Source organism: Eptatretus burgeri, chromosome 2 (genome assembly GCF_056783735.1).
Source record: "Eptatretus burgeri isolate ZD-2024b chromosome 2, Ebu_testis_v1, whole genome shotgun sequence".
Taxonomy (NCBI): Eukaryota; Metazoa; Chordata; class Myxini; order Myxiniformes; family Myxinidae; genus Eptatretus; species Eptatretus burgeri.
The window spans coordinates 69,294,924-69,319,202 of NC_140962.1; the positions used below are offsets into that span (position 1 = coordinate 69,294,924).

General features: G+C 42.1%; 1 protein-coding gene across 3 annotated transcripts in view; it reads left to right on the plus strand.

The window, feature by feature from the left end:
* LOC147032238 (uncharacterized) overlaps positions 1–24,279 on the plus strand; it is a 130,010-nt gene that overhangs the window by 97,750 nt on the left and 7,981 nt on the right. For 2 of the 3 annotated variants that reach the window (XM_085869662.1, XM_085869663.1), the window contains exons 10-16: positions 599–2,155; positions 10,874–11,046; positions 13,274–13,376; positions 13,985–14,119; positions 15,826–16,031; positions 16,840–16,898; positions 22,472–22,568. In XM_085869662.1, coding sequence (XP_085725788.1) covers positions 599–2,155; positions 10,874–11,046; positions 13,274–13,376; positions 13,985–14,119; positions 15,826–16,031; positions 16,840–16,898; positions 22,472–22,568 — 2,330 coding nt within the window. The other variant, XM_085869664.1, reaches the window with a different exon arrangement.

Below are 24,279 nucleotides of genomic sequence, written 5' to 3' on the forward strand. Positions count from 1 at the left end.
CGACGTATGCCAGCGTACAAAGACGTATGCCAGCGTGCTCTTAACGTATACAAAACTTACCCATAACGTATTCAACATGTGCCAGCGTTTTAGACAATTTTTTCATACGTCGGCATACGCTGGCTAAATCGTCAAGGTGTGACAGGGCCTTATGGATGCTGCATCACGTGAGATGGTAGTGCACTGCCTGCTTTTGAAAGACTGGAGAGAAGAGTTGGATAGAACATCCTCTTTGAAGACAGCTCCACAGATGAGAAAATGAGGAGCAAAAAAGTTGAGGTATACAGTCAGCTTGGCTTGTGAGGTGTAAGCATTGGCTTGTGAATCTGATTCTCGTTTAATCAATTTTGGGGTTTTTGCTGAACATACCTCACACAATTAGCTTTTATCACTTTTTTAAAACTCTTCCCTAACTTTCACTTACCTTGTGAGTGTGGACAGGTCATTAAGTTTATTCCTGCCATCTTCACTCCTCTTTTAACAGACCATTGTCAGAGATATGCCGTTCGTGTTTTATGTGTTTGATGATATATTAATTATTCATAACCCTATTATTGTTGTTTTTGAGCAATAATTTGGATATTTATCCTGACCACAGGAACAAGAAGGAATGAGGAAGAAACCTATTGAAGGAGAATTGAGGCTTCATGACTCTTCTGCAACTGAATACCTGGACATACTTCCCGCACAATCATCAAGCAAGAACACACTACCAAATAGCTCAGAGAAACAATCGAGCATGGTTGGTTTAGGTGATCCACTGGATGGGAATTGCATTGTTTCTGGCAAAGATGGATCTTCAAAAGGAAACCACAGCCATTCTAGTAATGACTGGGAATGTAATCTGTTGAACAACTCAACTGGAAATCATAGAACATGTGACCATGTGCAGCAGGATTTTGCCATTGAAGTCACAGATGGACGAAAATGGCAGGAAGTGTTTGACAAAGCATATGACCAGCTCTCAAGGCTGCAGAATGAAGCGTGTCAGAAATCGAATGTGCCTGGTGAGCAGGACGTGTGTAATGCTCTTCGGACACATTTGGCCACCCTGCACGGAATTGCTACGAGCAAGGAGGCAGACCTAAGCTCTTCTTTGCAAAAACTGCAGCAACTGGAAATGAAAATAGGTTCCACCTCCCCCTTGAACAATGAAAATTTGCAAAAATGTTCTGCATCTTTCTGTGGTTATGCAGAGGTTGCTGACGTTGAAAATCCTCACTTCCTTGGACAAACTGACCGGGAGTTGAAACAGCTACAAGGCACATTACAGGATGCTTCCTGTACAGGAATGACCAGCAATGACGATAATAGTGAAAGTATTTTCTCGAAAATGCCCATGAATAAGGGCGAACCCGGAATGACGATTTTGGAAGGAAGTGGTAGACATTTAAACGATTTGCTGATACAGAAAAATAATGAAATAGAATCTCTGCAGAACATCATAAAAGAACTAAAACTCACAGCAAACTCACCCACAGTTGATGGCTACAGATCATCAAAAGATGCTCATGAAATGCACTCAGCTGATGAAAGTTACACTTCCACTACCAATATTGATGTAATGCAACAGATGCTTGCAGAGAAGGATTCAAAGATCAAAGGTTTTGAATCCCATGCAAACAAATCACAAATAGATACAATTCTTGGCAATGAGTTATTTTGCCAGAAGTGCGGTAGCTCAGAGAACCTCAAGTCTTCATATGAAGACCTTACAAATCGCCTCGAAAGTGCAGAAAGATACTGTTCTGAACTTGCAGTCATTGTGGAAGAAAAAGAAACCGAAATAAAATGTCTGTGCAGAAAGAATGAGAGTGAAGAGAGGAGAAAACATGACTCTGTCATGCTTTCTTCAGGATCTGGCAAAGAAGCGGACAGCAAGGTGCCGCAAATTGATACCGAAGAATTTGAAAAGCTCAGGCAAGAGCACGAATGTTTGAAAGTTGATAATTCAAATATGAAATGGCAACTTTCAAAAAAGGATGACGAGATGGAAGAAATGGAATTCCGTATTCAGGAATTGATGGCAATTTCTCAGCAGGATGAAACTCGTGAAAGTTTCTCCCAGCCATCAGAAGATCATGAAAATGATTGTGGAAATATCCAGCAAAGGTCAAAGAATATCATTTCTTCTTCCTCTCCATCATCCCAGCAGGTAAGCATTGTTGAATGTTGTACTGATGGAAGGCAGTGTATCATAAATTAGTGCAAATGAAGGAGTTTCTCAGCGGTTGTATCCAAATGTTCCTGTCTGTAAATTAATGAGAGATTCTGTTGGATGAAATGGCATTTTCAGTTTGGTCAAAAAAACTAACACATTCTTTTCAGGAGCCAAAATATTGATGGGAACACGATTTCGCCCACCCATTAAAATTGTCATCTTCATGGGTTAGTCTGATAACAGTTTAATTTGAAAAATGGGCTGATAGTGGAGCAGATAAAATATAATTGTTCAAATGGTGATACAAGCAATGGTGACCAGAACAAGAAAAAAAGCAATCAGATTGCAGACCCTCGTCGGGACTTCTTTTGAGTGGTGTATTTTTTTTTTATAAGTTTCAGGGTAAATCCAATATGGCTGCCAACCGTGTGACCTATGATGATATATGTGTGAACCTTTTGTTCCTTATGGACAGGATGTCATCCGTGTAAAGTTTCGCTTTGATTTGTTCAGCCACTTCAGAGAAGATTTTTGAAGGCTTATTTTTTTTTTTTTAAACAATATGGCTGCTGAATCACGTGACCGATGACGTAATGATTTTTTTTGTGTGAACCATTTTATCCTAAGATGACCCTCAAAAATGTTCATACTTATTGGATGTGGCATTCTACATATGCAATTATGACATCATAATGAGGGCACCTTTAATGACATTAATAAAAAACTCATTCCACATGAGGAGGACTTGCTATGTGCCAAGTTTCAATTTTATCCTTGGTGTGGTTTCAGAGATATAGACGTCCAAAGTTTTTCCATTTTTCCAATATGGCTGCCACACCACGTGACCGAAGATGCTATAATTGTCATTTAAAAATTCTACATCAGTAGTTGCACCAAAGGTGAAAATTTAGTGTCAATGCGACAAGTGGATGTGGAGAAATACACGAAAGTTCTGTGTGGACAAACAGACAAACAGGCAAACAAGCTGGTAGGCGACATGGGTGGTCGCTAGACTAAAGGCCCGGTCACACCTTGACGTTTTAGCCAGCGATGGCAACGTATTAAAATGTATGTAAAACGCTGGCTTACGTTGAACTTTTGATGGTTTTTTTTTTCAGATTCGGACGTATTCATAACGAGTTGGTCGTATGCATAACATATTAGTAATGGACACAGAACGTTTCGTTGTGTTATAGATAACTTATACCAACGAATGCTGAACCTGTTGTTGGCCTACACAACCTATGCCCAACGATAGTCTAACTTCAGCATAGCGCGTTGCACGCATCGCCGACGATGTCGTGACATAGCCTATTAAAAGGCTGACGCACAACGATTCGAATCATAACTGCCGTAGAAATGGAAGTGTCAACATCGCGGTCACACCTTGGCGATCTTGCCAGCGTATGCCGACCTAAGAAAAATGTGTCTAAAACGTTGGGGCACGTCAAATACGGTATGAGTAAGTTTGGTATACGTGAGTAGAACGCTAAAGTACGCTATCATACGTCGTAGTAAGTAGAGTACGTCAAGAAATTTTAAACATGTTCAAAATTTTACGACGTACTCGGCGTATGACACACGTTCCGCATGCGATGGGGATAAGTTTTACACACGATATGCGGACGCTTACACACGTCCACAAACGCTACTTATAAGCTACTCATAAGTCGAAACACGTCGCGGTAATGTCTTTTTTACGCGAAACTTATTTCTAACTTATGTTTGACGTGCTTTGAACCAATTCTTTACGTAGTCCCAACACACATCGACGTATGTAGACGGATTCCAATGACGTCTTCCGGGCGACAAAAAAAAAAATTAACGTGTTTCTAGCTTACAACTGCCATATAAAGACGTGTTCCCAGCGGTTTTGGGAATTGGTATATAAAAATGCTGCTCATAAAAGGGGAACCCAACAGTGTTTTCGAGTCCTTTTTGAGTCGATGTCCATGTCAACAGTATCAGTATTAGTATTAGTATTAGTATTAGTATTAGTATTAGTAGTAGTTTGTTGATGTTGGCAGTAGTAGGTGAGTGTGAGGGGGAGGGTGTGGGTTATGATGGATCGTCCTTGCGTTTAACGATTTAACGATTTAAATGATAAACTCAATGATTTAAATGGCTACATCTCCACTATTGAAAGTAGACGCTTGCACTCAAGAATTGGATTTTTTTTACACTCAACGACTTTTAAACGGTACTATTGTTTTACCAATTTTCATTGTTTACAATGAACGATTTAAATTGCTGTCACTCGCCTTTGTTTTTTGACGCTGGGGTTTGGAAATTTTAATCGTTTCTTCTGAACGTGTTAAAACGCTCAAACTCGACTATTTTAAATAGACGCTGCCAATGGACAATTGGAATCATAGCCAAGCTAGACATCGAAGTGTGAACATCCTCGTCATGCCGAAGAAAAGTTTGAAGAATGCTGCAAATAAGTGTCCTGGCCGTGGCCGTGGACGCTGACGTGAGGACGATCCATTATACCGACGTCTTTCAGCCTATGAGTAACTTAAAAGTAACGTCTGTCGACGTGTGGCAACGATCGCGTAACGTGCCAACAACATGTTAATCATAGGTTAGAAATAAGTTTCGGGTACTCTAAACACTACCTCGGCGTGTCTCAACTTATGATTAACTTACAAGTAGCATGTGTTGACGTCTGTCAACGATCGCAAACCGTGCATACAACTTGTGGCCAGCGTAGCGGAACGTGTGAGTCATACGCCGGCATACGTCGTGAAATTTCAAGCATGAAAAAATTTGAGGACAACCGAAAAGTACAACGTTTAAAGCCAACGTACAACGACGTATGGCAGTGTTTTTCAGCGTGCTTTCAATGTTATCAAAACTTACCCATAACGTATTCAACGTGTACCAGCGTTTTAGAAAAAAAATTCAAAAATCGGCATACCTTGGCTAAAACGTCAAGGTGTGACCGGGCCTTAAGGTGAATTTGAAATATGTAGAGAAGAGAACACATCAGATGGCATTTTTGCTGTTTGTTGTTCCACATAGGAACATGACGAGCAATTGTCCATTCATCATTTGTGTTCGATTCCCTAACCCTACGTTAGGGAATCCCAATGCAAACGTTGGGGTGAAAACATATAGTAATATCATTGCATACTAGTCATAAAGTTTTTGACGGATCGGGCTGAAATTTTTTGACAAAGAGATTGATTATAGTGCGCATAAAAGAGTGGAAGCCAATTTTTGATTTTGGAAAAAAAAAAAATTATTCGGATTCTTTTCAAAAATTTCAGTCCCGTTGCTAGGCAACGGTTGCATCCATAGCAACGGTGATCAAAAGCATACAACTCTATGCTGGTATGAACCTACCAGTCAAATTTCATCAAAATCGGTTGACTCCTCTGGCCTCCAGATCTGTCCATTAAATACAAACAAACAGACTGACATACAGACAGATGGAAAACCTGAGAATAAGGGTAGTCTTGCGACGACCCAACAAACAGATGGACCCAAATGCAATACCCTCTCCTTTGGTGAGGGTAATGATATGTGATGCTTAATGACCAAACACAAAAAACATGCCAGAACAGCTGTACACACAACAACGCAACAGAGTTTGTAAAGTAATCTGCTGGCACATCTGCAAACTTTGATATTCCACTTCCAGAAAATTTGTGGAAACATGAACCAAAAGCAATCACTGAAAACATTGAAGTACCGCTCATGTAGGACCTAATGATCCCATCGGGCATGAACATCGAAAACGAAGCAATGCGACCAAATATCATACTTAGGTACAAAAAAAAAGAGAGGGCATTGCTGATGGAGGTGTTGTGATACCAGCGATTTTGGACAAACGATGTAGAAATCAAGAAAATGACCAAATACCAAGACCTCAAGAATGAAGTGAAAAGATCCTGGAAGCTGAAGAATGCCAAAGTTGTTCCAGTGATGATGAATAACCTCATGGGAATGATTACGAAGAACCTACCAGAGATATTAATAACCATCCCTGGGAATATTACTACAAACAAACTACAGTTGGAAGCTGTCTGGGGCTCAGTCACAATCTTAAAGAGAGCCCTCGGCACAAAATTTTGAGAACCGAAAACATCACAGCTTGGTCTGTAAATCGTGACCCCTTACTGAAGTGAAAGTGGATATTTTGAGCCTGCCCTGGGAGGGCTCCATTCCACATTCTGAAACCCCATATGTATACACACACACACACACACACACACACACACACACACACACACACACACACACACACACACACACACACACACACCCTGCATGGAAAGACAAACCACTCGAGAACATAGCCATTTTCACAAATTATTTACAAGTCCAACAATCAAATCGGCTTCACGTTCTTTTACAATGTCAAACCCATCCGTGTCAGTAAGGCCTAAGTCACATTTGCTCTACGGTGAGGATACGGTGGCCGTACGCCCTCTGAATTGACAGAAACGTGCGGCGGCCGCAGAGTTTCTTTGGTGGCCTCAGGGTGGCCCTACGCCGTTTGGCTATATTTTACAGGCCGTAGAGGTAGCCGGGAAATTATAACGTGGAGTTATAACTTTTTTCATTTCTACGTTCGCTGTAGCAATTCGACAAGCCGAAAAAAAAAGAACTGGTTAAAAAAAAATAATAAAAATGAACCCACTCGTTACCATCCATCTGGCCGCACGTTCGCCTTTGGGCCCCCCTGCGGTCCCCCTGCGGTCCCCCTGCGGTCCCCCTGCGGGCACCTTGAGGCTACCTTGCGTCTGCCTTGAAAATTCTATGGCCGCCGAAGGGCCTCCTTAAGGTCACCGTGCGACATCAAATCAAAGACCGTACGGCAACCCCACGTTTTCGGTGTCCACAATTTCTAAATACGCCGTGCGGCTCCCCAAAAAATAAAAACTTATGTGACTGCTACATTGTGTGACCGTGGAAATACTGCGGCCGCCGTATAATTGCTCCTTGCTCCCCTAGCTCAACCCTTTCCAAGCTTCCCACACAACCCTCCTGCTCAACGCTTACTCCAAAATCCACCCCCTCAATGCCTTCCCCTCTCGGATTTCACTTGTTCTGCTCCCTCTCAAATTGCCCCTCATCCTGCCTACGCATGGTTTCCCCCCTCGTCTTGACTCTCTCAGCTTGCCACTCATCCTACCCTCTCCCATTTTCCCCCTCATCCTGCCCTGTCCCACCTCTTCCCCCTTCCCACCTCGTCTCCCCCCTCCCCCCATCTTCTCCCTCGTCCCACACTCTCCCATCTTTCCCCCATCCCACCATATCTTGTATTCCCCCCCACCATCCTGCCCTCTCCCATCTTCCCCCTCCCTCCTTCACTTCCAGCCCACACTGTCCCAGCCTCCTCCCCCACACCGGCACTTACCCTCCGAGTCCCGCACCCTTTCAACACCTCCTCCTCTGTCCTCCACTGTGTGGACCTCAAATATCCGAGGCATCTTCTCAAGCTTGACAGATCTCTAAATCCAGGCCAATGCTGACAGCCTGGACCTCAATTGATTCACAGAATCCTTCCTCCTACAGGGATCTCTGACTCCTTCGTGTCTCTCCCTCGCTATTGTCTCCTCCAGTTTGATCGACCTGAACCCCGTCCTGCTGGCAGAGCTGCACTGTACCTCAAGAACTCTATTTCTCACTCTCCTCGTACTGTTCTTACACCTCTCAACCCCCAGGAGTACCTTTGGCTGCAACTTCCCCTCCGCTCCCACCTCTTGTTTGTCTGCGTGTTGTACCGTCCTCACAGTGATGACTCCATCTACATCTCTCTCTCTCTCTCAGACAACATGGACAAATTTTTAACCACTCACCCAAACTCTCTCTTCTTCATATGTGGCGATTTCAAATGACTCATCGGTTGCGAGTTGTTTTGCAAAATATGCAAATTGCAAAATTTTGACTTGCACAGATGGCTGATGTCCAGGTCTCTGGCTGTACACGTGACGCCGGACTGGTGGATCAGGTTGCAGTGTAATTTGGCTTGATGAGACCTTTCCTGGGCATTTAGAGTAATTGGTGCACCTGGGCTTATAATGTGCTCATTATGACAGATATGAGCTTCAACATCTTATATTGGCTTTATAGCAGGCAACACAATTCTTCGTCATACTTCTGGATATATGGGCGTCATTTTTTTTTTTTTTTTTGATTTGAATGTCACAGTATCAAATCTTGAAAATAACATTGTGAGTTCTTGCCTTTTCCTGTCCGTTGAGTTTTTGTAAAAGTTTTTTTTTTTAGTATAATATTATTGATGGCACATTGTGCGCACCTGTTGATATAACAATGATGTATTCGCGAAGTGAACATGAAAATGACCATGGTGGAGACGGATGAATTTTGCTCGATAAATATCCGTTTATCTTTTCCAGCCAGGCTTAATGACAGGACTTCCAAAGCACAGCAGGATGCCCTTGTTAGAGAAACATAGGAGCGTTGGTGTGTTACCTGTGCAGTCTGTGACGGGTGTTGCTGTGCACCACATGTTACCCCCACATGATGCGATGCCCTAATTGAACAAACAACTGATGTGCTGTTTGCTTATTTGTTCTTCAATGAAAGATGATCGTTTGTAGTCCACAGAACATGATTATTAGGGACAAGGATGTGGTTGTTGGTGTTTTGCTGTATCCTGATGTCGTTTTAGTTTTTGCGCTTGTCATCGATGTTAATGGCTGTCTTTGTTTCATGACTATTTCCTTATTATTATTATTTTTGTCTTTTTATCTTTTTTCTTGAACTGTCTTTACATGTCAGGAATAGAATGAAAAGCTTTGTTCATAAATAGCTTTTCCTCGCTCCTTTTTAGCCCGCCTGTTCGAAGAACAGAGAGCTATAGCGATACCCCCGGCGTGAGCGTGAGCATGACAATGTTAAATTTTTTTGTATTACGGAAAAACTCCTCAACGGATTTCGACGAAACTTGGTGGGGGGGGGAGGGGTTAGGTATGGTCCAAGGATTATGCCATTCGATTTTGGACTTGGTCCCCCCCCCCCCCAAAAAAATTGTTTGAGAATTTTTTTTTTTGCATTTCTACATGTTTTAAGTGATTTCCACCCCCCCCCCCCCAAAAAAAAAAAATTGGTAGAGAAAAGAACTATAACTCTGTCAGCACTGTTGACATCATATTTAATGAATAAGATACAAGGTTCACTTGAGTGACCCAGCAGTATTGGCAGCAGAGGTTTTGCACTCTACCGAGTGCTCCCCCTCAAGTTTCCTTTCTCATGTTTTTATCTCCCACACTATTTTTTATACGCCCGACATATATATATATATATATATATATATATATATATATATATATATATATATATATATATATATATATATATATATATATATATATATATATATATATATATATATATATATATATATATATATAGCCTGGTGTTGGCGCAGTGGTTAGGGCAGCGGCTTGGGATCCAAAAGGTCCTGAGTTCAAGCCTCGTTGGTCCACTGAATTCATACACCAGGGGGTTGACTCAGCCTGTCATCCTTCCAAGGTCGGCGAAATGAGTACCAGTGTACTGGGCCGGTGTATACCCCGGTTAATAAAGGTGTACCATATCCCTGTGTTGTAAGAGGCGACCAGGGTTGCGTCAGGAAGGGCATCCGGCGTAAAACATGTGCCAAATCACTATGCGGATCATATGGATGATCCGCTGTGGCGACCCCGAACGGGAGCAGCCGAAAGAAGAAGAAGAAGAGATATGTATATATGTATATATATATATATATATATATATATATATATATATATATATATATATATATATATATATATATATATATATATATATATTTATATAGATATATATCTTCTTCTTCTTCTTCTTTCGGCTGCTCCCGATAGGGGTCGCCACAGCGGATCATCCGTATGATCCGCATAGTGATTTGGCACATGTTTTACGCCGGATGCCCTTCCTGACGCAACCTGGTTGCCTCTTATGACACAGGGATATGGTATACCTATTTTAACCAGGGTATACACCGGCCCAGTATACTGGTACTCATTTTGCCGACCTCGGAAGGATGACAGGCTGAGTCAACCCCCTGGTGTATGAATTCAGTGGACCAACGGGGCTTGAACTCAGGACCTTTTGGATCCCAAGCCGCTGCCCTAACCACTGCGCCAACACCAGGCTCATATATATATATATATATATATATATATATATATATATATATATATATATATATATATATATATATATATATATATATATATATATATATATATATATATATATATATATATATATATATATCGGGGTGTATTATATGATACCGGTCGTCCGTCCGTCTGTCTGTCTGTCTGTCTGTCCGTCCGTTCCTGTCCGCACTCTAACTCCCAAAGTTTTCAACTTTCACGTTTCATATTTGGTACATAGGTACAGACTGTGGAGACGGTGTGTCGCGACATACGTTCGTCATCTAAAGTGGTTGCCATGGCAACCAGGATGCTGTTTTCCATGTCGTAACACAATTCTGTATATACCTTCTTGTTCGGGTGTATATTGTGCTCACTTGCGCTCTTGTTACTGATTACAATATACAAATACATATATTGCTTTATAATTATACTTCACTGCAATGCTTTATAAAAAATCTTAATTATTACACTCGTCTTTTAAAAACGATAAATGTATAAACAGGCGAGTATTGGGTGGCTTTAACACCAACTCTCTGGTTTTTTTTTGACATAGGTACACTCCCTTGGTGAAATGCAAGGCAGAGATTGCATAAACGTGGCAAAGGAATCTCATTCAGCAGCTTCAGACAAAAAGCTTGCTGCCTGGCACTTGGCATTACAAAACGTCTGTCAGAGACTTCAGCTGCTGTCAGGCTTCACCAGAGAGTTTTTGGATCAAGAAGCTATGTATGGGATGGTGCAAACACTTACAGGCTTCATATATAAATATACAGTGTGAAAAATCATTCATCCAATTTGTGGTTCGTTGAACAACTCTGCAAACTTAATTTTGTACATTTTTACCTCTGCCATCTCAGGTGGACGGAGGTTATGTTTTCACCCATATTTGTCTGTTTGTCTGTCCGTCTCTGTGAGCAGCATATCTCAAACGATTATGGACGGATTCGGACAAAACTTGGTGGACAGGTTGGATGTGTGACGATGATGAATTGATTATATTTTTTATGAAGATCTGGATCCAGATAGAATCGTTTTTTAATATTTTTTAAAAGTGATTCTTCATTATCATCGAGAAAGGGCAAAAACAATGTATAGCAGGATAATTCAAAATGTTGGGGACGGATTATGACAAAACTTCATGGATGAGTCGGGTAGGTGACAAGGACACGCCAATTCGATTTTGGTTGAGGTCCGGATGCAGATCTGCCCTCTCAGTAGGATACAAAATGTAAACTGTTCAGTCTAGCAGGGACACCGAGTGGTGTTCTGGGGTTTTTCATTTTATCTGTTCTTCATTACGCTTGTATGAGGAGGCTGTGGGAGCGAAAAGGATGGGAGAGCAAGGAGGGGGAAGTGATTTGGGGAAGGGGGTATTCTGGACTAGCGTTTGGTAGTGAGACTTGAAGGGAGTCGTCAGGGGGAGGGGGTGGGGGGGGGGGTGTTTCACTTGTATTTGGGAGGGGGACTTGAGGGGAAGTGAGGTGGATGGTCCCATTTGCCGGCATTAGTGGAGGATTGAACAAAATGAGGTACGTTAAAACAGCACATTCAAATGGGACGGTAAAACCACCTGTCACTTTCAAATGACGTGTCCCACTTTCAAAGAGATTATAACATGGGATTTCTTGAGGTATGCGACTCGAACTGCGGCTGCCATCCTGTTTACTCGATCTGGAATTGGACCTTTCTGAGGGGGTCACACACTGCCCGGAAATGCCTGGAGTGCAAAAGAATGCACAATCTGCAAAAACGAACACCCCTCCAGCACTGCCAAGCCCAACCCCACAGATCAAACCCCGAAACCCAGCTCAGGCCAAGAGACCCAAGAGCCCATAACACCATTGCTGCAATGCTTATAAACACCTGGAGACACCAGTGTTTTGTGCCTTTATTTAATTTCAGCACACGTTTTACAACCAAAATGTAATAAGCCCCAGAATCTCTCAACCCGAGCCGAATCCCAAAATTCAAACTGAAGAATCGAACCCAGCAGAAACTCCAACTGCCAAAATAGTGACTATCTGCCCAACCTGCACACTTCCTAACACTCCAGCCTGAAAATACAACACAAACACCACAGCACAACATAACCACCTCCCAACCACCTGTGGAATCTTTTTACAACCACCCATTGTTTATCACGTTATGAAAGTTGAGAGAGGGAGGAGAGAGAGGAAGGAGGGGTGGGGGAGTGAAGTCAAACAAAGCGATGGGTGGGATGGATGAAGGGATGGCACTCCATTGGATTATTATTGAGCCATATTCAAGCACTCCCTTGATGTTCCCTTGGTATGCATGCAAAGTTTCAGGCGGCGAGGTTTCATGGTTTTGGAGTTATGGTGGAGACACACTGACACACATACACTGACATTTATTATTACCTCCGCCACCGAAGGTGAAGGTAGCTATGTTTTCACCCGTTTCTGTCTATTTGTCTGTTTGTCCGTGTACAGGATATCTCAAAAAGTTGAAGACAGATCTGGATGAAATTTCATGGACAGATTCAGTGTGTGACAAGGACGAACTGATTAGATTTTGATGAAGATCCGGATCCGGATCCGACTACTAGAATTTTAAAGTGGTTCTTCACTATTGAGAGATGGGGCTCAAAAAACGATTATAGAGCATGATATTTCAAAAAGTTGTTGGGCCAGATGTGTTCTCGTGGATCAGGCATTACGTGGCGGATGTATGCGCTCTACAGGAGTGCCCTTCTAGTTATAGATATGACTTACTACGTGTCTGATGAGCAGTACCGTGTTGTTCCCAAAGACAGAAAGGGTGGTCTCGAAAGTTTTTGGAGTTTAAATTTGACTTGGTTTGTAATGTAATATCATTAGATTTGCATCACAGTGGTACATTCACTTGGTGGGAAGTGGGTGTTGTTCGTATCTTTGGTTTGAAAAAAAAAGATTTATAAACAGCCCTGAATGAGGACTTTTTGTGCCATCAGGTTGGAATTGGATCTGCATTTGTCCAAAGAACGTATGGTGCAACATTCCCATCTAGAGGGACTGAATTTTGAGCTGAATTGCATCCAAAGATATTTGGACAAGGTATGAATTTGTTGAATTGATCTTCGATGTCACATGTTTTATTTATTTACTAGCACAGGCACCTGGCATTCCCCGGTGCTGTTCTAATCCTGTTGCCATTTTGAAGAAATCAAATTTTGTTTTTCTTCTTTTTTTGTGGGTGCCTAAAGCACTCCCCTCCACCCACTTAGTTATGTGGTCAGGGATCATTTTATTTTACCTTTCACATTAGCAACAAATACAAAGGCTTAGACACTAAAGCACAATTGAAAAAAAACAAAAAAAACAACCCCAAAAATCCAACTTCTTTTTTCAAAATTTTCAACAACTTTTCTTTGCCTACAACACTTCCTGGCACTCACTAATGAATCTCTGCAAGTTTGACGAAGATCCGTCCAGCCATCTCTGAGAAAAATGGTGACAGACACACAGACAAACAGCTCTCTTGTAATTTAGATTGTCATCACTTGCTGATTGTATGGAATTAGATATATAATTGTCAAACCCATCGAATGCCAGTCTGTTTATTAATTATTGAGCCATATTTAGGTGTTTCTTGACAACTTGTCTGCATGTAGTATGGCTGCAGTATGTCTACTTGGTCACTATGGATGTTCTTTTTTTTTCAGAGTGAAGTTCCATCAGGGCTGATGAGCTGCCTGCTGGACCGGTTGTCAGTGTTGTCAACTCTGGTGTTGAACCTGGTTCATGAGAAGGGGCAATTGCAGAAGGCACTGCTGGCTCGAAAGGAGGCCAGGTCACAGGTTTGTGAAGCATATGGACTATGCAGAAAGTAGAAGATGGGGGTAAAGGGGGATTGAGTCAGTGGGTAGGTGGAGGAGAGGATGGAGCAGAAAGGATGGGGATAAGTTGAGAGGAGAGAGGAGTAAATGGCAAAAAGGAGTTGGGGTAGCCATGCTGCATGATCCAAGTCATTGTATTTTTGCTTAAAGAATATGAACTTGATCCCTTAAGGTGGTGCCAAAAGCACTGTGTAAAGTACTTATCTTTCATGTGGATCTAACTTTCACACTTTTTGCTGTCGAATAATTTCTGCAAAAGTTAAGTCCGGTGAACAAATATTCCTTGTACCTCTGTAAACGGAGACAGTAATTATTTTCGATGCCCTAAAGTTACATCCTGCGAAACAACTTTATAAGACAAACCGTGAAAGAGAATTCTGGCACACAATGATAGAAGTGCGTTACAATACTGTTATGTTTGTGGGGCAGATGGAGGAATTTCATTGGAAAGATAAGATCGTACAGAGTTGCTTGGCCCGTGGACGTGTAGGAGACATCTCGATGTGAGCTTAAGTGTTACTTGTCACCACACGGAGGGTGGTGCAGTGTTAATTAGATAGGGATTAAGGATAAATTCCCCCAGTGTGTAATCGCCCCCCTGTGACTTATCCCCGATGTTTTTGTATTGCAAACCAGCAATTGTAGACACGTTTTTATAACCACAATGGACCATTACAACCGACCATGACAAATTACGTTTTATACAAAGTAGGAAGAAGCCCCTCCTCCAAGGGTGATGGCGAGCGAAGTCACGCCCCTGAGGCTGATTATTGATGGGCATGACGTGAGTAAGAAGAAGCAGAGGAGCACCAGGGAGGCAGGCAATCAGAGAGGATGAGGAAGCAGCTCGTAGCGAGGAGCGAACGCACGAGTGGAGTTTGGTGTGAGGTAGGCGGTCAGAGAAATCAGAGCACGTCCCGGCAAGAGAACGGAGAGAGCGGGATTGGCAAGCGCGGTCAACAAAGAAGCGATACCGCTGTTCGGGATCCCCGACGTTGAATATTGCCTCATGAATTGCTCGGCACCATTTTTGGGGCGCGGTTACCCGCATGCTGTCGACGTGATTCGATCGTCAAGTCCTAAAAGATTGCCTGGACTCAGCTAAGTGAAGGAACGAAAAGGGATTTCTTATCTTATTTATTTTATATGACCCTTGTCTGTGTGTGTGTGTCTGAGTGCGGAGGCACCACAAATAGGAGTTTCGGCTGTAGATACCTCAAGTTTTTCTGTGATAATTTGAATTATTGTCATTGCACATATTTGATTCCTGTCATTTAATTATCCATTTAATTCAATTTCGTTTGCTTGTGTCCGTGTATCTGTTGTGGGTTCGAGGGTAAAACCCCTGTGCTGTGCTACCGTGCTGGTGAAGCACATAGCATTTCTTTCCCACACGCGCGTTAATCTCCGGGAGTCTCGGCTGTGGGCCTCCAAGGGAGAACTGTTTGGCCATCCATCCAGATAGGGGCCAACTCCCTGGACACGACAATACCTTTCAGTTTAGGTCTTCAGAATGGCTTGAGCATAAATACAATACTTTATTTTAACCTTAAGACGTTTGCCATATATGACTAGAATAAATAATTTTCAGCACAAAGGCAAATGTGGACTTTGGGTATACTGTTTAGATATCCTGCAATGATGCGAGTTTCTTTCTACCCTGGTAGATGCTTGCATGGCGACGATGCTTCATGAGGGCTGAGGCTCGACGGCGGGCCCTTGTCTTCCAGAAGGATTATTTGTTGCTGGAGCTAATGGATGCCATGGGCTGTGACAATCCTTTACGTGGCCTCATTGACTCCCCGAGACCACAAAGGCAACTGAGAAATTGGCGGTTTCGTCTTGCTGTGCACGTGGTCAGAGCGACCATCAGGTCGGTTCCTTGAAAGCCAAACCATTACCTTAATTTGACTTATTTATAGTTGTTGCTTCCAACAGAGTTTGAAGTTCACAGAAAAGCTGGTACAATGAAACACCAAAAGTTTTGGGATACCCCATTCCATTTATGAGCTTTGCTCACATGTCTGATTCGCATAACCTTGAATACGTCAATGCACACTATCACAAGTTAGGAAATGCAGAATAGATAGGCCTACAGTTCGGTTTCATTATTACGGAGGAAAACATGATGGAAGACTGCACGGTCCTGCCTCCACGGAGGCAAGAGCACAACATCTTGGATGTGAGGGATCTCTGGGTCAGAGATCAATCGGGACTGTTGGAGGAGAACTGACTGGAGCTAATAAACAACAACAACAACTATTGGTTTAGCAAATTGTTTTGGAAGAAAAGAACACCATGGGGGATTGGTAGACTGAATAGATAGACCTTGAGGAGACATGAAGCAGAACTTCATGATGTAATTTCTGGAAGAACTTGAGAAGTCATTTTTACATCAACAAAGCACCTCTGTGGTTAAACATTTGGTTATCATGCCTTCTTGAACTTTTTCGGTCAAATACTGTTCTGTTATTCAGATTATGGGATACATTGTAATTATTCACGACATATGCTATTTTATCTTTTAAATGCTAAGCGATTTAGTTATTAAAATGAGTAGGCATTGATCCGTCCCCGCCCCCCCCCCCCCCCATGTTTTTGATATCCTGTGGAAAAGAATAACCGATGCTTCAGGCATTTAAAATCTAGTATATGGATAGTCACAAATTGATGTGTTGCAGGTTAAACTGGCTTCACAAGAAACGGCGTAAGCGATCCAGAGAAGCACTGAAGCCTACAGGTATGTGTGTGCCATTGAGTGAGCAGTTATTGTAACCAATTCTAATTCCAAGCCAGTATGGCTGAAGCCTATTTAGTCCAAGAGATAGCAGGGTGGGGATTCATGTGTCTGAGGTCAAAAGGCTTGTGGTCATTTTCTGGGAAGAAATTTTGTGTATAATTCAAAACTCCATTTCTTGCAAGCTTCAGCCTGGCAGGTCATGTGTGAGATCTCTGTGATTCATAGTACCGTAAGGTCGATTTGAGGGAAAAATCGATTTTAACAAAATTGAATTTTTTCTGAACCTAAAAGTATCTCCAGTTGCATGTGAGTTATCAATATAAATGTAAGACACATAAAAACACACTATTACAATGACTGTTACTTGGCTATATTTTGCAAAATTTAACAAAAGTGTTTTTTTGCATGAAAAATCCTTTTATTTTAGCTAATGTCAACAACAGAAATATTGTTGAGTTTGAAAAACCGTTAACATTACTAAAACGTTTTTACTGTCAAAAAATGCCTGATTATCTCGCATTTTATGTAAATAAGTGCGTGCCCGTACGTGCAAAAAAAAAAAAAAAAAAAAAAAAAAAACTTTCAAACCGCGTGCCAGAAACAACAACCACACAGGCCGTTCCTCCGCTCTCGCGTGGCCGTACGTGCGTGGCCGTACCTTTAAAAAAAAAAAACTTTCAAACCGCGTGCCAGAAACAACAACCACACAGGCCGTTCCTCCGCTCTCGCGTGGCCGTACGTGCGTGGCCGTACCTTTAAAAAAAAAAAACTTTCAAACCGCGTGCCAGAAACAACAACCACACAGGCCGTTCCTCCGCTCTCGCGTGGCCGTACGTGCGTGGCCGTACCTTTAAAAAAAAAAACTTTCAAACCGCGTGCCAGAAACAACAACCACACAGGCCGTTCCTCCGCTCTCGCGTGGCCGTACGTGCGTGGCCGTACCTTAAAAAAAAAAAAAAACTTTCAAACCGCGTGCCAGAAACAACAACCACACAGGCCGTTCCTCCGCTCTCGCGTGGCCGTACGTGCGTGGCCGTACCTTAAAAAAAATAAAAACTTTCAAACCGCGTGCCAGAAACAACAACCACACAGTCCGTTCCTTCACTCTTGTAAACGACGACTAGATTGGGGCATTGTGTTTATCTATCAATGCGCATAAGAAATCGAGAAATTATTAGAATACAGTAAGTCATCACTATCCGTAAGTCCGTACGTTCTAACCCGTAATGGGGAACGCGTTCTAACTTGGCCATAACTTGGGAACCACTTGTCCGATTAATTTCAAACCTTTTGAAAGGCAAACAAACAGAGATTGCTGGAATTATAGATAGATAGAAGATAGATACTGTGGGTGCAAAACACCAACAACGTGTCCTGTCATTGATTTGGTAAATAAATGGCCATAACTTGGGAAACACTTGTCCGATTAATATCAAACCTTGAAAAGGCACATACTCAGGTCCCCAGCAATATACCTGGCAAGTTTCAATTAGATCGGACCAGTGGTTGTCGAGAAACAGCGGACACAGACACACACACACACACACACACACACACACACACACACACACACACACACACACACACACACACACACACACACACACACACACACACACACACACACACACACACACAATGCTGGAATTATAGATAGATAATAATACCATTCCTTTCACACCATAAAGGCGCATGGGACTGTCGAGGCAGTTTCATTGGCAAGGAGTACAGTCCTGGACAGGTCACCACTCTGACGCAAGTTACCCCAAATGGTTTTTAACCGAGTACACTGGTACTCATTTTGCCGACCTCAGAAAGATGACAGGCTGATTCAACCACACCAGGTGTTAATTCAATGGCCGACAGGGGCTCAAACTCAGGACTCTTTGGTCCCAAGCCAGCCACCTTAATCACTAAGCTAACACCAGGCTTAGCCAGCATTTTAGAAATCTAAAATTTTTACTTGTGTGTTTTGTACTGTACCTGCTGTTCAGCAGGGCTTGCCAAACCAATGATCCTCCATTGTTTGTATTCTGCCTTGGCAAGATGTGTTCTGTATTCTTCAGCACAGGATATCAAAATTATTCACGGTGGATGGTTAAATACAATTTGAACGTACAAAATGCCGAGGAGACGCATTCAGGTATAAAGAAAGTTCTAGTGAAGGGTGGTCGCACAATTAGGAAGACATCAAAGTCATTTTTAAGGTGTTTTGTTGACTTGACATTAGAAAAAGTGGGAAATGCAGATGCTGCATCTCGTTTAACTGGCATTTAATCTTTTACACAGTCTACTGGAGCCATGAACAACTGGACAGTGACTCACATAATGATAAGGGTCATTGTTGGTCATCTCCTACACTTCGCTCTCTCGACTGGCTTGAATAGAAAGGAAGACATCAGCCAACAGTTCAAAGCAAACCACATCAAATGTTACAATGAAGATCTCAATAAGCTCATCAAAGGTATACAGGAAACAATGAACTCATTTACCAAAATAGCAAATGATAGCAACCTATATAACATTTCCATTGGCCGAGCAGTATCACACAATGTGAAAAAGGATTTACAAGGAATTAAGGCGGAGGAGGAGGCCATTTGTTCCATCATGCCTGTACCACACCAATACCAGATTTAATCAAGCCGTCCATACCCCTTCCCTTCATGTGCAGCCTTTTTTTGGCTGCTACACTGGTATTCATTTCACCGACTTCGGAAGGATGACGGGCTGAGTCAACCCCCTGGTGTCAATTCAGCGGAAAAACGGGGATTGAACTCAGAACCCTAGGATCCCAAGCCACCACCCTAACTGCTAAGCCAACACCAGGCTATTTTGTATTGTATTGCACTGAGTTTTATTGGATATTGCATTGTATAATCCAATATTGTATTGAATCTTCTAATTTGTATTGCATTGGGAGAAACATGGCACAAGGAGTTCAAAGAAGGCTGCTTTCCTGACATGAACAGATTTGAGGCTCCAGTCCCAAGGTGAAAATTCATAAACTTTGCTTGTGATGCAAATAAAACCAAGATCAAGACAAAAGACTTGAAAGTGAAGGAACCACAGGGCACTCCAGATTTGTTTGGTCGGCTACTGTACCTAGCAGCATCAAAGAAAATAGACCGAAAGAAGGTATTGTATACCCACGAACCCCAGTTCCAATGGTACATGTCCGTGGTAATGGCACTATCCGCAAAACTTCTGCACAAGCTGGAAAGCAAAATAGAGAGAAGTGGCCAATTGTTGGATGATGTTAGTGTCTGTGTAGTAGATGCCATGTTTATGGTACACACATTAATGAATCTACCTGCAACACATGGAGGACTAGCACGTGCCTAGCTCACAAAACTGTGTGAACTTGCACCTCGTGTGGACTTTGAGTGTGACACTTACAACAGCCCAACAATCAAGGACATAGAACATACAAGGCACGGTGCTACTGATGTTGAAATGGAAATCACAGGAGCTGATCAAAAGAGACCCAAAGGCTTTACAGGTGCTCTGAATCCACCTAGTTCAAGATGGCATTGTTTGAGTTCTTGGTGAATGAGTGGCAGGAGGAATCGTACGAAGCTACCTTGCAAGGGCAACATGTACATATTTGGATGGATGTAGGACTTGGCAACAACAATACACGGAGATACATCAATATCACCCAGCTGGCAGAGCATCTGGGTTCTTCACTCTGTTCAGCTCTTCCTTTCTGCATACCATGCATTTACAGGTTGTGACTACACTCCTGCATTTTGGAGGAAGGGAAACATTCGTCCATTTTCCCTTATGGAAAGCTCACCTCACTACATGGAGGCATTTGGAAAGTTAGGGGAGGAAGAGATGGTTTCAGAGAACTGTACTGCAGACATTGAGGCCAATGCGTGCGCTGTGTGTGGAAAACCTACTATAAAGAATGCGACTGCAGCTTGCCTTGCTTTGTTTGAACAGTCTTATGAACCAGGAACGTTTGGGAATCTGCTTGAGAAACCAAAAGGAATAGATTATAGTCTACTTCCTCCATGTGATGCCGTACCAATGGAGTAAAATAAATGTGCAAATTCAGTGGCAGTTGTGTGGGAAAATGCAAGCGGAGCACAACCAAAACAGTTCTCCCCACAAAATAATGGATGACAAAGGAATGTAGGTTCCTGTGGAGTCAGCTGGCTTGACGGTGACCAAACACCTCAAGATATCTGACAACATATACAGTGCCTATAGAAAGTCCACACCCCCTTTCAAAAATTTTCACCTTTTGTTGCCTTATAGCCTGGAATTAGATTGCATTAAATCAGACATTTTCCACCTTTATTTACACACAGTAATCCACAACTTCCAAGTGAAAAACAAATTCTACAAATTTCAGAAAATTAATTCAATTACAAAACTAGAACATCTTGGTTGGAAAATGTCCACCCCCCCCCCAGCAATTGTAAATTAACTCAGGTGTAACCAATCACCTTCAAAATCACACACCAAGTTAATTGGCCTCCACCTGTGTTAAATTGTCGTGATCCTGATTATTTCAGAATAAAATCAGCTGTTCCCATAGGTTTCCTCTGCTGGGTAGTGCATTTCACAGCAAAGACTCAAACATGAGCACCAAGGAGCTTTCAAAAGATCTCTGGGATTAAGTTGTGGAAAGGCACATGTGAGAGGCTGGGTATAAAAATATTTCAAAGGCCTTGAATATCCCTTGGAGCACAGTCAAGAGGATCATTAAGAAGTGGAAGGCACGTGGTACCACCAAGACCCAGCCTAAATCAGGCCATAACTCCAAACTGATTGACCAATCAAGGTGGAGTCTGATCAGAGAGGTTACCAAGAGGCCAATGACAACTTTCAAAGAGCTACATGCCTTTATATTAAAGACTGACCACTGTGCATGTGACAACAATATCCAAGCACTCCACAAGTCTGGCCTGTATGGTAAGGTGGCAAGAAGGAAGCTATTACTCAAAAAAGGCCCACCTTGCATCCCATTTTAGGTATGCTAAAACCACTCTGGAGATTCTGATGCCACGTGGCAAAAAGTTTTGTGGCCTGACGAAACCAAGATGGAAATTTTTGGCCTGAATGCAAAACATCATGTTTGGTGCAAACCCTACACAGAACATCACTCAAAGAACACCATCCCTACAGTGAAGCATGGTGGTGACAGCGTCGTGTTATGGGGATGTTTCTCATCAGCAGGGACTGGGGCACTTGTCAGGACAGAAGGGAAAATGTACGGAGCAAAATACAGTAAAATCAAAGAAGGAAAACCTGCTGCCCTCTGCAAGAAAGCTAAATTTGGGACGGAAGTTCACCTTTCAGCATGACAACGACCCGAAGCATACAGCCAAAGCTACACTGGAGTGGCTAAGGAACAAAAAGATAAATGTCCTTGAGTGGCCCAAACCTAAATCCAATCGAAAATCTGTGGCATGACTTCACCATTGCTGTCCATCAATGCTTTCCATGCAACTTGACTGATAAACTTTAATACCTTGATTTTCAATAATGGCTGATCTGTAAATGGTGTACAGTCTTATTGCATTACAAAAAAGATTAGAGTTTTGCTGTTTCCTTTCTTTCAGATGGAGCATGCGAAACACAGATGGCTTCTGAGATGTGTGGACCAGAATGTCCCTGCTGCTGCCACAAAGCTCGACATGTTAACATTCCATATTCTAGGTAATCCATTCAATGTGGTGATTTATTGTGCTGTTCAATGAACTTCCCAGCTGAAGATTTCAGGTTCACTATTAATTTTCTGTTGTAAATATTAGTTGCCTGTTCAAGTCGATAGCAGAGAAGCCGAGTAGAGTGCTTATTTGCGTCATTGGATTTTGGTGATTCTTCATTTAAAATGAGGATAGCAGAGTACTTCTGAAGTAGCATTCAAGTTTTATTCCAGCCAAAAACTGAAGAGGAAGAACTGAATTTGGTTTACTGAAAAACCAATCAATTTCGATGCCATCTCTGAAAGTATGGGCTTTTGTCGTTTCAACACCCTTGTATTCATGGCAACCTTTTGCTTTAAATGGTTTACCCTAAAACGTATAAAACTATCTCCTTCTCCAGAACGGCTGGGCAGATTGAGGGGAAACCACACAAATGTTCCCAAAGTCATGCGTGTGGAAGTTTGTTGAGGAATAATTGATAAGTCGCCTGGTTTGGCAGCCATATTGGATTTAAGAAAAATATTATATTATGTTTTCTCTGGAACCACTTAATCAATCAATGTGAAACTTCACAATTATGATCTAGTAGTGATATGGAATACAGGTATATTATTTCAACTTTATCGGACACATGATCTGGCGGGCAGAATTATTTAATTTTTGGATCTGGGTTATTTTTTGATATTTCTTTTATTTTTTGAATTTTTTTTTTTTTAATATGGCTCACTTGGCTGTGCCTGGATGGGTTTGTGAGTAGAGGAGTCACAGCTGAAATGTGAATCCTATCCAGGTTCCTTCTGATGACTTCATCTTTGCTTTTTGCTTGTTTGGGTTCCTTCTGATTACTCCAATGCAGGACTGTACCTATTTGGTCTTCCATTTGATTTGAATTGAATTAATTTTAATCCAATTCTGAATTAATTTGCAAAATAATAATAAAAAAACGACATGGGTCAGGGCCAGGTGTCCGATCAAAGCGGGGTTGTATCAAAGCGGGACGTCATCACTGCCAGCAGTTATAAAGTGGCAGTTCTAATTTTGTCTCTTATTATTTACGTCACACACCAGTATATAAATGCCACACAAAATACACCACACAAGACAAGTCCTGGCGAGGGTCTGCAATCTCTGATTGCTCTTTTTCTTGCAACCTCCACCACCGAAGGTAAAGGAGGTTATGTTTTCACCCCTTTCTGTCTGTCTGTTTGATAATTGCTAGAATCCTTTGGATTTCAGCAATTATGTTGGTCAGTTGTGTGTGTCATTCTGTGTCTGTCTGTCTGTCTTTGTTTGTGTGTTTGTTTACCCTATAGCAGCCACACCATTTCAGCGATCATGACCAAACTGGGTACAGACGTCGGCCATGGTCCAACTTAGACACTTGTCGTTTTTGGTGAATATAGGTCAAAGGTCAAGGTCAAGGTCACCGAAAAACCGAAATTCTTATTTTCGCAATAACGTCCACTAAAATTGTCATATCGACTTCAAACCAAATCCAAAATGTGCATCTTCTAATTCTGCATCCAACCAAATGTCTCATTGTGGTGTCACACCAACACCCTTCTTAGCGGTCGGGGGGTCGAATGTTAGGGGGGTCGGATCAAAACTTTCAAATTGCGATAAAAACGCCATTTCAAGTCCGATTGACTTCCAAGTTATGTTCATGACCAAACTAAGTGCTATAACCCATTAAACAGTAGCACTATTGACTTATAAGAACC